General features: G+C 41.1%; 1 protein-coding gene across 2 annotated transcripts in view; it reads right to left on the reverse strand.

Annotated features, from left to right (window-relative positions):
• The window catches only part of Ltn1 (listerin E3 ubiquitin protein ligase 1), a 56991-nt gene that overhangs the window by 22618 nt on the left and 18728 nt on the right, over positions 1-15645 (reverse strand). The window contains exons 9-19 of one of the 2 annotated variants that reach the window (XR_005491012.2): positions 14714-14849; positions 12123-12935; positions 11856-11897; positions 8912-9101; positions 8200-8439; positions 6884-7037; positions 5959-6103; positions 5360-5546; positions 2480-2639; positions 1362-1466; positions 419-536 (exon numbers count right to left, since the gene is read on the reverse strand). Coding sequence is in view for 1 of the 2 variants with exons in the window: in NM_001024235.2 (NP_001019406.2) it covers positions 1362-1466; positions 2480-2639; positions 5360-5546; positions 5959-6103; positions 6884-7037; positions 8200-8439; positions 8912-9101; positions 11856-11897; positions 12123-12935; positions 14714-14849 (2172 nt within the window). In the remaining variant the exon portion in view is untranslated. The remainder of the gene's footprint in view (positions 1-418; positions 537-1361; positions 1467-2479; positions 2640-5359; positions 5547-5958; positions 6104-6883; positions 7038-8199; positions 8440-8911; positions 9102-11855; positions 11898-12122; positions 12936-14713; positions 14850-15645) is intronic. The other variant, NM_001024235.2, reaches the window with a different exon arrangement.

Below are 15645 nucleotides of genomic sequence, written 5' to 3' on the forward strand. Positions count from 1 at the left end.
GGTACCAATGAGTAAAACAGGCATACACATCATAAGATGTTGTCAGGGTTTTTTTTTTTTTTCTTTTTCTTTTATTACTTCCTATAAGTGAATCAAGCTATCTCTAAAAAATTGCTTAATTTTTAAATAAGATTTAAACTGAAATCTAGTTAGCCCACAGAGCATTCTATGTAAGTCAGAAATTCACAATGCTCGTTGGTAAGTCTTGGCCAAGCACTGATCAGCAGGCTGAGCTTCCCGGCATGCCCCAGTCTGCCTGTCTTACAGATTCACTGTCCTCTGCCATGCACTTTCACACTGGCCCATTACTCAAGGTAAGAGGAGGGGCCACAGAGATGGCCTACGGGATTAGAGCATTTACTGCTCCTACAGAAGACCCCAATTCAGTTCCCAGTACCCACATGGCTGTAACAATCACCTGTAATCTTAGTTCCAAGAGATCCGAATGCCCTCTTCTGGACTCCATGGGCACCGGGCACACACATGGTGCACATACATCCATGTAGGCAAACACTTAAAATGAGAGTTAAATGAGTCTGGGGAAAAGAGTAGAGGTTGTGAGACCAGGAGGCCATGGAAAGGAGGCCAACAAGGGAGCTATTAACAAAAAGAAAAAAGAGGAGCAACTTTTTCCATTTCCATGCAACAAATAAGGTGCTATGTTAAAAACAAAGTTTTCCTATCAGTTTTATTTTATTTTATGTGTACTAGTATTTTGCTCAATTGTCTTTGTGCACCACTTGCATGCCTGGTGCCTCCAGAGACCAGAAGTGGGTGTCAGATCCTCTGGATCTGGAGTTACAGGTGGTTGTGAGCCATCACGTGGGTGCTGGGAACTCAATCCAGCTCCTCTGAAAAAGCAACAAGGGCTTGCTCTTAACTATGGAGTCATCTCTCTAGCTCCCTACCAAAGGAATCTAGTTCTGAGAAAATTAGGCTTATACTTTGTTTTTTCTGAAAGAAGCATAAAATTTCAGGAAGCATCAAGTTAGAAATGCTTCAAGAGAGAGAGAGAGAGAGAGAGAGAGAGAGAGAGAGAGAGAGAAACAAAAGCAACAACAACAACAAAAACAACCTTGTTAATTCCAGCACTCAAGCAGTTGAGGCAGGTCAGCCTAGTCTACAAAATGAGCTTCAGATGAACCGGGGCAGCATAGTGAGACCCTGTCTCATAACACAACAAACATGTCTCCAATCAAAGCCATTCAAGTCTGTTCAGTCTTTAGTTCTCATCTCCCTTAATTCAATCCCCTCATTCCCAAACCTTGCTTCTCTGATCACTATACTGTTTGCTGACCACAGACGGCCAAAGTAACCCACTATAATGGTAAACTGACAAGTGGAAACATAATTACGAATACCTTTCTTTTCTCTTATAATATGGTTTTACTTCATCAGATGAAATACTTCGGGAAAGGATCAATTTAGCAATAATAAGAGACCAAAGTGTGCCATTTTTTCTAGATCTAAAAGAAGAGGCAAAAATGAGTGTTAAATACAGATATATAGCTATAGATTGGATCGATCATTCTGAAAATTGTTAAGATTTTAAAACACTGATTATCCAGATTCCTTCTAGAAAGTTAAATAAATCTGGGTCACAAAGTCATCTAAAAACTTCAAACTCAACTGCCACTAATTACCCAAAGGACTGGGAGTTAAGGACAATGGGAACTGAGCTCTCACTCCCAGGCAATAGCAAAGTACCTCAAGATCCAATAGGAGAGATGCCCTTAAACACCTAACTTGAAGACCAGAAGCCACATCTGGGAAAAGGCTGTCTCACAGAGAATAACTGAGTCTCAGTGAAAGACAAAGAAGCATTATTAAATGCAGAGGGGGGCTGCTAGCTCTCCCTCTCCCCTTCCCATTTTGTATAATCCATTTTCCTCATCTGGAAGAGAAACTCATAGCTACAACATTAAGAAACATCTAAGTTACAGGTACAATGAAAGTACAGATTTAATTTGAAAGCAATGGGAAGATCAGTCACATGTAACAAATTAAAACAATGTCTTCATCCCCCATAGACTCATGTATTTGAATGCTCGGCCCATAGGGAGAGGCACTATTAGGAGGTGTGGCCTTGTTGGAGGAAGTGTGTCACTGTGGAGGCAGGCTTTAAGGTCGCCTATGCTCAAGCTGTGCCCAGTGTTATACAGTCTCCTTCTACTGGCTTTGGATCAAGGTGTAGAACTCTCAACTCCTCTCCAGCACCAAGTGTGCATGCACGCTGTCCTGCTTCTTGCTGTGAGAACTGTAGCCTAACCCACCCTCTGAAACTGTAAGTCAGCCCCAATGTTTTCCTCTAGAAGATCTGTCTTGGTCACAGTGTCTCTTCACAGCAATAAAACCCAAACTAAGACACTATTATTAAAAGGGATTTAGATCAATGCTCTGATTAAACAAAAGCACAAATGGGGCTTACATCTTATAGAAGGGAAAGCCAATTTAAAAACAAATTGAAAGGGAATCTGACCTGTCAAATAAAAGCTGCAAGAGGCTAGAAGTATTACCAAGTACAGACAAGTTGCTGTAAGTTATATTCATTTTTTGAAGCATTTCACAAAATCCACTTAGAAAAGATGGCGGATTGTCGAGTTCTTCACACCACTGCAGTGAATACAGCAGCTCCGCACCTAACAGAATGGACACAAGTCGGTTATTAAAGCCCAGCGTACAGACCCTGTGCTGACCCAACTGTCAGCTACGCTTGTGGAAAGCTGAGTCTCAGGCTCTCCCTTGTCTCCTCCAAAACTCCTGTCCTGGGCCAAGCTGGCTTTCTAACTCTATCAAGGAGAAAGCAGGTGAGCAGTGGAGGGTGCTGAAAACATGGCGGTGAGGGCGAGGAGAAAGCAATCTGCTTCCACAACACAATTACTCTTTGTCCTTGTCCCACACCCTAAAATGCCCGCAGTGGGAACAGGACAGTAGCTGCTCATCCATGGAGGATCAAGAAGACCCTCCCCAGGTCTCTCCTTGAGTTGATAGTGGATATTGACTTTATGTGCCTGCTTTGATGATGTTATTTGATGCTATTCATTCTTTTCTATGCAAGCCTTATTGGGGAGACACTGTTCTGCCCAAGGCTCAAACACCTCAATTGGGTTTCCCCAGTTGATTTCTGCTAAGTATTTGTAAGCTCATTTGAAGATGTTGCCTTTGTTTACTCTCTGGATGCTGTGAATGCTCAGTGTGATGACATTTTGCTAACTGTCTGCTACTCCCATCAGGTATTTGTTACTTCTTCTTTTACTTCTGCTTGCTATAAAACACAGCCATGTAGATTCTCGGGCTACAGAAGACATGGTGGCTAGCCCTTGAAGTACTTTCACCAGTCCACCCAATTCTAACAGCTGTATTCACTCATAAAAACAGCTGTCAGCTGGTTTTCCAATTGCTTTGAGATTTGAAAGAATAAAGAAAGTGACAACAGCTGTCTGTCATAAAACAGTATCCTAACCCTAACCCTAAGTCCGGGATGTAGGGTCATGTACCTATACTATAGTCCCAAGCACCAGAGAGCCCGAGGTGTCTCCCACCTCATATTAGAAACCAATATGGTAACCTAATGAGGCCCCATATCAAAACAAATACCACTCCTCTTCTGAACTTACTAGTCATTAAAAAACAGCCAGCTATTACTGTAGTCTTCCCATCAAGTTATAAAAGGTAAAAGAAACTGGGCCAAAAGTGGACATAAAGCACACCTACAATTTGCCAGGACTGACGGGATTGATTCCTCAGGAGGAAGAGGCAGGCAGATCTCAGTGAGTTCAAAGTCAGGATGGTCTACAAAAAAAAAAAAAAAAAAAAAAAAAAAAAGAAGGGCAAGAGAGATAGTTCAGCAGTTAAGAGAACTTGCCATGTTTGGTTCCCAGCACCCATGTCAGATAGCTCACAGCCATCTATAGCCCAAACTCCAAAGATCCAACTTCTTTGGCCTGAGGGCATGTGCATTCACATGTACCTACCTATAGCACACACATATTTAAGAATAAAAATAAATCTTAAAAAACAAAAACACAGGGGGCGAAGGGGAGCCTAAGAGGTTCCACGACCTTAGACAAGAGCTTCATGCAAATTCATCAAAACCAGGAACCAACGTACCCTACAAACACGGGGGTGTGGCAGCACACCTTTGATCTCAGCACTTGAGGGGAGCACAGAAGCCCTCTGTCAGGCCAGCCAGGGCACATAGTAAGACCCTGTCTCAAACCAACAAACGAAAAGTAACCATGTCTTCAGTAACAGAGTGCCCTGCATGAAATCTCTGAGGGCTGTCGGGATAAAAGGACCAAGAATCTAGCACAAACGTCCCAATCACAGGTTTCTTCTAGCCTGGAGATAGTCAAAACCTTTATAAAATCACATGTGGGTAACAAACACTCATTAAATAGCAAAAACAATTACTGTATTTAACTGAGAGCTGAAAAGGAGACTAAGTATCCCTTATCTAGAAATAGTAGCTCAGTCCTGTACTATCAACAATTTGGAACACAGGCAAGTCCATCTCTCTGAGTCTGAGTCCAGCCTGGTCTACACAGCAAGCTCCAGAGTAGCTACAGCTATACGCTGATACCCTATCTCAAAAAAATCAATCAATCATTGAGAAAAATGACAATGATTACATTAAGGCAGGCTGAGATTTTGTCTCAAAAAAAAAAAAAAAAAAAAAGGTGGGGAAAGGGGCTGGAGAGACGGCTCACTGGTTAAAGGCGACTGCTGCACCTCCATCACCAGGCCTGGGTCAGCTCCAGCAGCCATGTCAACCCACTCAAAACCGCCTGTAACACTAGCTTCCATGGCAGTCGGAAATGGTCTCCTGGCTTCCAGGAGTACCTACACGCACACAAACAAATAACACAACAGCTTAACACAACAAGGACGAATCACCAACTTCTAATCTTCTGTTTGGACAGAGATAGCAATGTAAATTAAATGTCATTCAGTAGTCAAATGAAATTTCACCTTTCTTTCATAGAACAACTATTCTCTCAAATGCATGTAAATGCATGTAGTTCTCAAATGAATACTACTGTGTACAGGACATACATACATACGAATGAATGGGGAAATAAGCTGAGGCCTAAATCTTGAGAGTAAACATTTGAGTCCTTACTTGGCAGTAAAATAATGAGAGCCATGTGTGTAATGATTCATATGTTCAACACCCAACCCAAGAGAACCTTCACAATCCTGACATCACTCCTACTTTCTTCAGGGCATGGGACCCAGCATCTCCTTACTCTGATGTTGTGCCAGCTTGAATAAAATAAATAGTTTAAATAAAATTCAAATTATGCTGAACACTGAACTAGATCCTAGAGTGTCTACCTGAACCTTCACAGATACTTACATATTTTCTCAAGGACATCGTTTTCTAGGACTATTTCCTTTTTCTGTGCAATTAAGATCATTTTGCTCAATAATGATGAAGTGCACAAATGGTTGGGAAGAGTCTTTGTATCTTGATCCTTAAAGTCAGTCTTGAAGCATTCATAATTTAAACTCAGCCTTCCCTCTAAAAGAGGTCTGTGTAACCACTGTAAATAGAATACATTAAATTAATGCAAATTCATTAGATATTCTAAATTGCTCATCTATAGATGTCCAATTTCTGTTCACTCTTCATCCAGTGTCTTTTGTTCACATGAGGCTAGACTATGAAGTCTACATAAAAGTGCAGTAGTTCACAAGCTTGGTTTGTATTGGCGCAGTCAACAGCATGCACATTTCTTTAGGATTCCCTAAGAGAACAAGACCTTATTCCTCTTTACATGAGGCTGATACCAGTATCAAAAGGCATATTCTCACTAAAACTGTTATTAATGTTCAGAGACATAAGAGCAATGCACGAAATCCTCTTAACTATCCTTTCTACTCCAGGATAAAAAGACTGACAGCTGAACGGACCAGCAATTCAGAATGAGATCCATACTGCAGCATTCAACACACCTGAACAGGAAGAGACTGCCTCATCTTTTCCCACTCGCTGTCACTGGGCATTACACTTCCAATATAGACTCCAAGAAGAGAAGTGTCCTCACTCTCTACAAGAGTACTCAGCAAGTCTCCAACAGCAGACAAGAGGACCTGAAGACTGAAACCAATGCAAGGAAGTGCTGTAGTTAGGGTACAAGCAGTTTAACAAGCTAGTACTCACTAAACACCCAACTAGAGAAAGAGCACACTTGAGCACAGAAAGACAAAGGGACGAGATCTTTCCTACTGCCCACCATACCTCAGACACAGAAACTCAGAACTAGGGTTCAATCTCACATTTATGATGTGAGAGTAGGTGATGCTTCTATCTCAGGATGGAGTAGATGCCTGTTTTCAGATACAGAATGTCTGAAACACGACTACCTTCCTGAATGATACGAGGATGAGTATATATTTTACCTAACCCCAAAGACACTACATACATTGTTTTCAAGTTCATTATATGGACAGCTATGTAAATGTTCTTATAACCCATTATCTTAAAAATAAACAACCAAGTACAATTGGTAAGTATGGTGGCCATTAAAGATCACAGTTAACAATCCAAAATATTTAACACAGAATAATATCACAACATGCTACTGACTACAGATAGTGTAGCAGGTAAATAACTGCTCTATTGACAACTTAAATGAATAATGTTAAGACAATTTCTTAAAAAAAAAATCTGGACGGTCTAGTTTTGTAAAGGTCTTAAACAGATTAGAACTCACTAATCATGAACTTTTTCTTCTTCTTTAAGACCAGATTCTCACTCTATAGTCCAGAATGACCTCAAATCTGTGATCCGCCTGAGGGCTAAGAGTATGGGCATGCACGCCCATAGCCAGAAGGAGACAGTACAAAAGACACCGTGCAACTGTGCACAAAACGTTACCTCTCGTTATCCAAAACTGAAGACTGAACCTGGTCCTTCAGCCATAGAACAGACAAACGTAGAAAGGTGCTCTGCTCATATGTACTTGCAGTTTGATGGACCAATAAATTTACACCAGAAAGCAAAGTATTCTTCAGTTTACAGATCAGAAAATCTAAAAACCAAGGTATTAGCAATAATTTGTAATCTCACCGAATAAACTATTTTTAGAATAAAACATTGGAAACAAATTTGCTGTAGATCTGAGATCTTTAACATGTTTTAATTTTAAAACAAAATATAAAATGAAACTTATCACCAAAAGAAATTAACTGTCATATTCAGAGAATAATGCAAGCTAGCCTGTACCATAATACTGCAAAATGATAAGGTAGCTATGTTCCCTAGTCTGAATTTCCTTACTGAAAGTAGGTGTCCTGTCACAGGTTATCTTTTCCAACAGAAAAGTTAGAAAGGATAGGGAAGAGAGCTACCCAGCAGTGGCATTCTTAGTAGTTGTTCATTTCTGTGACAGGGTCTCCCTGGGAAGCCCTTGCTGGCCTGGACCTCACTATGTGAACCAGGTTGGCTTCAAACTCATGGAGACTCTCCAGTCTGAGCCTCCCGGGTGCTGGGATTAAGGCCTCATCAATATTTGTTTTTTGTTCCGACCCTTTCTCAGATAAACTTGAATACAGAGAGCAAAATCTTAGTCCTTACAAGGCAATTTCAATTTCATTTTTCATAATCAAGACTAAACACATTTTATAATAAGAGATTCTATCTTAGTAGTCTTATCCTTTTATAAGTAAGGAAATAGAGTCATTGAGAAATGGGGTACAGCAGGCACAGTAGTGCACAGCGTTAATCTGGGCACTAGAGAGGCAGAGGCAGGCAGAGCTCTCCACTGGCCCTAAGCCTAAGAACCTGAGGGTTCTACCGACACCCATGGGGTAGAAGGCAAGGACAACCTCCTCGCTGTCCTCCGACCTCCACAGTTCACGGTGGACAACAAAGGGCCACACCAAACAAATACGTGTAATCCTAACAGAAATGAAGTGTCCTGTCAGTGCTCCAGAGAGAAGAGGCTCAGACTCTAGTATGGCCCCTCGCAAACTGTTTGCCTCGATATCAACATGCACAGTAGAAATATCATCTACATATTTATTTTTAGCTGGGTTATATTTATTTTTAGCTAAAAATATGACAGTAATATTTTCTCAAGGTTCTTTAAACTGACAAACACATGACGATCCAAGTAAAAAAGCCCGGGCACTTACACTATGAAGGTCAGAGCCGGAGATTCCCAACCAAATACTTGAGCAGTAGGCTCTTACCTGGCAAGTGTGTTCGTTCTTTGCTCTGGGCGCATAACTGAAAGAGAGTTAACAACAAGTCTTCGGATGCGGGCGTTAGCAAGCCTCCTCCTGCTGAGCTGAAGAAGCTATGGATCACATCACAGACAAAAGACACTGAAGAGTCACTGTCTGCTGCCTCTGAGAAGTCCTTGGTTTTGGATAAAGTTTCATGAAGTTTAACAATAATTCTTGCAACGTACACTTCTCCAATCAAGTAATCTACAAATAAAACAAAAACAAAAACCAGAAAATGTGATTATATTAAACAGCAAAAACATCTAGAAAGTCAACATGCCTCTAACATGTGATAGCCCTCAAGCTTTAAAAAGCAAACTTTGGGGTTGGGGATTTAGCTCAGCGGTAGAGCGCTTGCCTAGGAAGCGCAAGGCCCTGGGTTCGGTCCCCAGCTCCAAAAAAAAAAAAAAGAATAAAAAGCAAACTTTGAGTAAAACCCAGCCATGGACTATAAAATTCAACAGTGGTTATTATTTCAAAGAATTAGAAATCAAAATGAATAACATTATATATCTTGAGTAATACCATGTAACAAACACAGTATTTATAACAAATATAAGGTATTTGAGAAAACATGTCTTATCTCTACCAACAATATTCAAATTAAAAGTATGGAATCCCCCTAGGAGGTAGAAAGGATTATCAACCCTGCTAGAAAGCCAAGTTGTATCCCTACCGTTTTTAAGGTGCTGAGACAGTGCCAGTCTTAGCAGAGTCCACTGTTCGGAAGAGTGACATTCGGAAGATATTGTGGATTCCAAGTCTTTACCACAAAGACAGTCTGCCAAGGCAACCAATTTCTCTCCAAGAATACTGCCTTTTAGCCAAGGAGTTACTAAAGCATGTTTGTCTGAACTAGAACATGCCTAAAAACCATAAAACTAAAGATTAGAAGCCAGATCAAAAGATGTGTCTGGATTAGTATGCGAATGCTACTAGCTCCCTTCCCTCCCCTGGTCCTGGCTCTCTCTCTGCTGTCTTCCTGTCCTCAGTGACCCTAGTGACATCACTCCCCAGCTTTGTTACATTACCCCAACCACACAGATCCCCACATATCAAAACCCATACAATCCCACCTGGTTTTCAAGATCACCCCATCCGTTCTAGTCCAAGATAGACTTTCTTCTCTCTGCCCAAGCCAACTACTTGTCTCTGACTGTCTAAAGCACTTACTAGAAAGTACTATTATACAAATGTTTCATCTCTGTGTGTGTCTTGTCTTTCCAATAAGACTGAGTTCCCTGCTAACAAAAACTGTTTTGAACTTCTTTGATGCCTGCTACCAATCCTGAAGATATGTTCAATGAACAATGAGTGAACTCTGAAGATAGTTTATAAATAAATGGCCTCTTAATGGTACATTTTTGTTCATTAATTTTTTCTGATATTAAGGAACAATTAATAATAATGGCCAGCTACTTCTTCGATATTAACAGTGGGGTTTACTTCCCCAGAGTCTCTGAAACAGAGTACCTAAGGCCAAGTATCTAATGTAACTTTTTTATTTTTGTTGAGTGGGGAAGTGAGAGAGAAAAACTTGTAAATCCACCCCCAAAACCATGCTGATCCATGTTCCCAGGGCTTCTTTTGCTTTAAAGGTTGAGAAGAAAGGATTTGCAACTTGGTTCATTTCAAAGCCTGGAAAAAAAGAAAACCCAAGTGCACGTTGGGTAGTGACTAAAAACTGCTTATCTTTATATTAAAAAAGTATAGACAATCAGAGCTAGAATTTCAATCTAAGCCTTATCATTAAGCTAGCCTTACAATCTCTGACGTCTCTCAACCAACTGGGGCCCACTTCATAACTTATAAACCAACAGGTTTAATTTTCAGATTTCCCTCCTGGTAGAGTAAAATGACCCTCAAGTTAGTAAGACATGAACATGAGAGTTGCAGTGCTTCAGCGCAGCTAGCGAAAGACTCTTTGCAGCTGTAAGAAGCCAGGACAGTCAGAAGTGTCAGGAGCCCAGAGAACTGGAACCTTACAAACACTACGTCAGGAAGACGTTAAACAGACATAAGTCCTAGATGACCAGGCTGATACAGTTGACATCAAGTGGGTAGTTATACATTTATTCTTTCTTTTCTTACTTTTAAAAAATTACATTTGTAGAGTGTGTGTGTGTGTGTGTGTGTGTGTGTGTGTGTGTGCGCGCGCGCGCACGCATCAATGTGTGAATGCATGTGTGAGACATGCTTACTTATTGTATGTGTGTAGACAGGACCTACGGCTCAAGTACGAAGATCACAGGACAAACTGCAAGAGTTTGTTCTTTCCTCAACCATGTGAGTCGCTGGGCTCGAGCTCAGGCCGCAAGGCTCAGCAGGCACCATTACCCAGTGAGTCTTTATGGTTGACTCTCCCTGTTCTGACTCAAGGCTTCTCAAGCAGCCCCTCGAGCTCTTCATGGAGCTTGCTTACAGAATACTGATCGAACCAAAGAAACTGTGTGCCTGGAAGCTATAATTCTCAGTAAACAGTTAAAAAAAAAACCAGTCCACACTTACATTTTGTAAAAGGTAAACCAACTGGTGAAACTGGGCATTCTATAAACACAAGTGAAAGGAGTTCGTCTACTTAATTTTTCATTTTTTGTACTGGTACAAATCAAACCTGGGACTCCAAACACACTTGGCAAGTGCTCTACCTTTGAGCTTCCCTAACAACCATAATGTACTTTCGCAAAATAAAAAAAGTTTGTAAAATTAAGCAACAGTGTGAGTATACTTGATCACCTCTGATGTCTACTAGACATACAATGGGACTGAAGCATAGCTCAGTGACAGAGGCTTGCTAAGCATGTCAGAGGCTCTAGGTTCAATCCCCAGTAGAGCAAAGAGGAAAAAAAGGAAAGAAATTACTAGGATAACTGATTTTGTCTTGTATTTATGACTACCACATTAAAAAAAAAAAAAGCACAAGAAAAACACAAATTCAGGTGAAATAGAAATATCAGTAAAATACACTCTAGGAGGAGGTCTTTTTAAGTTCATCAAAAACATCTACAGTTGAGAATTTAGTTATGCCATTTAAAAATCACCATTAGAAAAGAATACTAGGGGTTGGGGATTTAGCTCAGTGGTAGAGCGCTTGCCTAGCAAGCACAAGGCCCTGGGTTCGGTCCCCAGCTCCGAAAAAGAAAGAAAAAAAAAAAAAAAAAAGCAAAAAGAAAAGAATACTAAGGCCTTTTTAAATTTTTCTGAATTGCATCCTTTGACTTCATCTGGTTCCTTTATTATCAGTTTTCTTATGTAATCAAGTGGTAAACTGCACAAGGCTGAAACATTCTCGCATCCTGCACAGCCCTCCAGACAGGAAAAAGGGTGTGTGCAGATGTGTGCAGTCAGAGCTAGAATCGCTTGCTTAACTTTAGACCACGGAGAGCAGAAGAAACCTCACAGCCCTTTAGAATACTGTACTGCACTCAATGCTGCATCATCAGCTAAGAAACCAACTGGCCTTTTCAGATCCGTTTCTCATTAGAATTGACAACAGTCAGAATGTGCTCTCTCAAACACCACTACAGTCAGCATGAGAGTAGGACTGTGGTTTTAATTTCTCTATCTGCACACAGAAATAGAAAAAGAAAGAAAGGGGATGGGATGGGGGTTTAAAATACCTTTTCAATGACCCGAAGAAGAGAGCTCCACTTCAGGTCCTCCTGAAAAAGACAAAGTTACAAAGTTACAGGACAAATGCACAAGCTTTGAAAACATGACTGAAGCTCCCCACATCCAAAACAAGCTGCCTCAGTGTGGCAGGCCAGCTAGCAGGGAGAGCATGCTGTCTTCAGACTGACGCTCAGAGCCCAGCCAGGAACACTACAGCTGCATGCTCATCCTTATCGCCCATCCTAAAAACGTTTGAAACCTTAGGTGAGTCATACCTGAGTTAGATCATCCAAGACTTCCTTCCTCTCCACGTCACTGTCACAGCATCGGAGAGCACTATACAAGATGTCCACCAGGAAGCCCCCGTCTTCCTTCTGGCTGTCATTTAGCCAGCCTATCAATTTATGATATAAGAACTGAACTGCAGGGTTCTTTTCTGCAAGTTTGGTTATTTCCAGAGGTTTGGCTTTGACAATATTCTTCTGTTTGTCACCAAGGAGAATTTTAAACACCTGGCCTGAGGAGAAGGAATCAAGCAGCGTGGAGAGAAACTGCAGGTGTTGCTCTGACTTCTGCTCATTGACAAAGCTAATGCTCACCTCTGCAAGTTTACAGACTAAGTCTTCCAGAGGTTTTTTCCTTAGAGGAGATACTACGTCTGAAGATTTGTAACTGAGAGAGGACCCAGTCCCTCCTCCTTCAGAGCCTTCGCTGTTCTCTCCTTCTGAAGACACACATTTTTCACTCCCCTTAGGAGCTTCAGGTGTATCGATGACAAACCTGACCTTGCCATTCCTCTTTCTGTTTGACTTCAGTGAGCTCTCTGGTTTCTGAAGGATCCCTACTAGGTTAGATACACCCAAAACAGACTTCACGTCTGCTTCTGGCTCACTGATCTTCTCAATGCAGATCTCTGACAGCCTTTCCCAGAAACTTAGCAGAACCTTCTCCAGGTTGTAAACAGTTTCGGCGTCTTGTTCTACATCTGCTTTGGCTTCCCAAGAACTCAACGTGTCTGCTAAATGGTTAAACAGCGGCCCGTGTTGCAGTCCTGAGTCTTTGAGAACTATATCAATAAATGGGATCAACTGAAAGAGAAGGTACAAACTTTTAATTTTGTTTTCAAGAGAGTTTAAACAAGGTTAAAGCACTATAAAGTATCCTATTTGAGGACCTGGGAGATGACTCAGGCTGTAACGTGCATGCCAAGCAAGGATGTAGACCTCAGTTCAATCCCCAAAATCTATGTTAAAGGAAAAAAAAAAAAAAAAACCCAATCAGACCAGATCCTTGGGTTCACTGGCAGCACACAAATCTGTGCATTTCAAGCCTTCTTCAAAAAGCAAAAGGAGTGGAGTCCTGAGAAATGACACAAGAAGTCATCCTCTGGCATTCACACACACTTAAACATGAACGCACACATACACACTTTCTCTCTCTCCTCCTATTTGGTAATAACTTTTTCCCCTCATACATCTGAAAACTGTAACTATTTTCCACTCATTCAAAAAATTTGACACTTTCACTCTATTCTACCTCAATTTTATGATATACTCAACCATAATTCACAATCCAGTTTTCTTTGTATTTTCTAAGATCAGGTTTTGCATTTTCCTCACTTAATTAAAAGATACAAAAAACATACAAGATTAGAAGCAGATGAAGTGGTGTATGCCTGTAATTCTAGCCTTGGGAAGTGGAATCACTCGGCTTCCTTAACATATATAGTTTGGCTACACAGGAAGCTGATGGCTAGGCTGGGCTACATGAGACCTTGTATAAATAATAAACCATAAATCATGTGAAAAATAATTGGAGCACTTAGGCAGCAAAGACTTAGAATATCTTTCCTGAATTAAAAAGGCGAGAGATGGAACCAGACTGCTCGACAGAGCTCCAGGACTGACAGACAGACTGCTCTACAGAGCTCCAGGACTGACAGGACAACAGAGAAACCCTCTCAAAACCCGGAGAGAGAAGGAAGGAAGGAAGTGAAGGAGGCAGGGAGGGAGAGGGGGGAAGGAAGGAAAAAAGGCAGGCAGGCAGGCAGATAAGAGATGGTAATGGAGCTAGAGATGGCTCAGTAGCTAAAAGTATGTACTGCTTTTGTAGATGACTGGAGTTCAGTTCCCAGCACCAATTACAGCTACTTCACAACCACCTCTAACTCCAGCTCCAGGGGACCCGAATCCTTCATCTAGACCATCAGGTGCCTATACTCACACCCCACAAGTACCCACAAAATCTCTGACAGAGTGAGAGACAGCTGGACAGTGGTGGCACATACCTTTAATCCCAGCACAGCAGAGGCAGGCTGAACTCTGAGTCCAAGGCCAGCCTGGACTATAGCGCTAGTTCCAGGGCAGCCAAGGCTACACAAAGAAACTCTGTCTCGAAAAACCAGAGAGAGAGAGAGAGAGAGAGAGAGAGAGAGAGAGAGAGAGAATATCTAAGATAATATCAAATATACAGGCTTCTATAATTATAGAGCCTGCTCTCTCACGGATCTCAGAGTCAAATTCATAAAGGCGTAAATGCGTATGAGCACTTTAGAAATAACAAGAGTATTATTACTGAATAACTGAAACCTCACTACACGTCGCCAAAAGCACCAAGCCACTTCTGTTTTGCACTGTCTCTTTCTAAAGAAGTCAGGGATTTAAATCCAGAGACAGAATGTGGTAAATTAGTATATGGGTATTACGATAACAACTGACAGTACAGAATTGTTATTTATACAGTCAGAAATGTACTATTCAATTTGTAAATTTCAAAGTGAAATCCTTTGGGAGGCTAACTGCCAAAGGGTGAGGAGGACCCGGTGAGTTCTATCTATGTGCACAGCACGGATGGCGTGCAAACGTACCTGCTCACCGATGAGCATCTGCACCATCTCCTCCTCACCTAGGTTCTGCTGCATTATAAACCGTAAGCACTCGAAAAACGCCGCAATGACCGCTGAGCACTCAGCAGAGCTCGATCTGGTCCTCTCTGTTGACAGCCTAGGCAATAATAACCGAGGGTTACTCTCCCAGAAGAAAAGAAGAGCTCAGATCTACACACAGCAGGAAAAAGGAGTCGCACTGAATAAAGACCTTAACATTAGATTCTTCGAACTAAAAACTAAGAGCAACCGAATATTACAGCTGTGAAGACTGTGAAAGTCAAGAATTAGAAAAAGAAAGAACTTATTTTCAAACCTAAGGTAAGACATATTTCCTGCTTATGTGTCAATCAATCTGTAAATATTAAAGATGAAACATGAAAGAGATTGTGACACTTAAAATGCAACCTATAATTAATTACCAATTAATATTTAATTATTAATCACAATACTTAGTTGTAATTATTAATTATCATAATTGATCATAATAAAGTATACATGTCATTCATTGAATGACAAATGCGGTAGACATTTTAAAGTGTTAAACTTTAAAGTAACTTTTTGGAACCTGAGTATGGGACCTGGGACCTTACCCATGCTTCTAAGCAGGTGAGCCACATCTCAAGTCCTTAACAGCTCTAACATGGATTTGGGCATCTAGATCTGACGATATAAAAATACTATGACTCATTTAGAATATGGTCTATTTCCATCTAGACACTTTTAACTGAATTTATCTTTGTACTGGATACTGCCACAAAAGCTTTGACAGTTTTCACAAAAAGAAGGGAGTTGGCTACAATCCATGTCCCATAGTCCCAGCCACCTAAGAGGCTGACAGTGAACCTGAGGCTCTTCTGAGCCCAGTGCAGCCTACACAGCACTGTAGCACTCTGCCTTGCTCCCTCATTCCC

The sequence above is a fragment of the Rattus norvegicus genome, chromosome 11, assembly GCF_036323735.1.
Source record: "Rattus norvegicus strain BN/NHsdMcwi chromosome 11, GRCr8, whole genome shotgun sequence".
NCBI classification, from domain to species: Eukaryota; Metazoa; Chordata; class Mammalia; order Rodentia; family Muridae; genus Rattus; species Rattus norvegicus.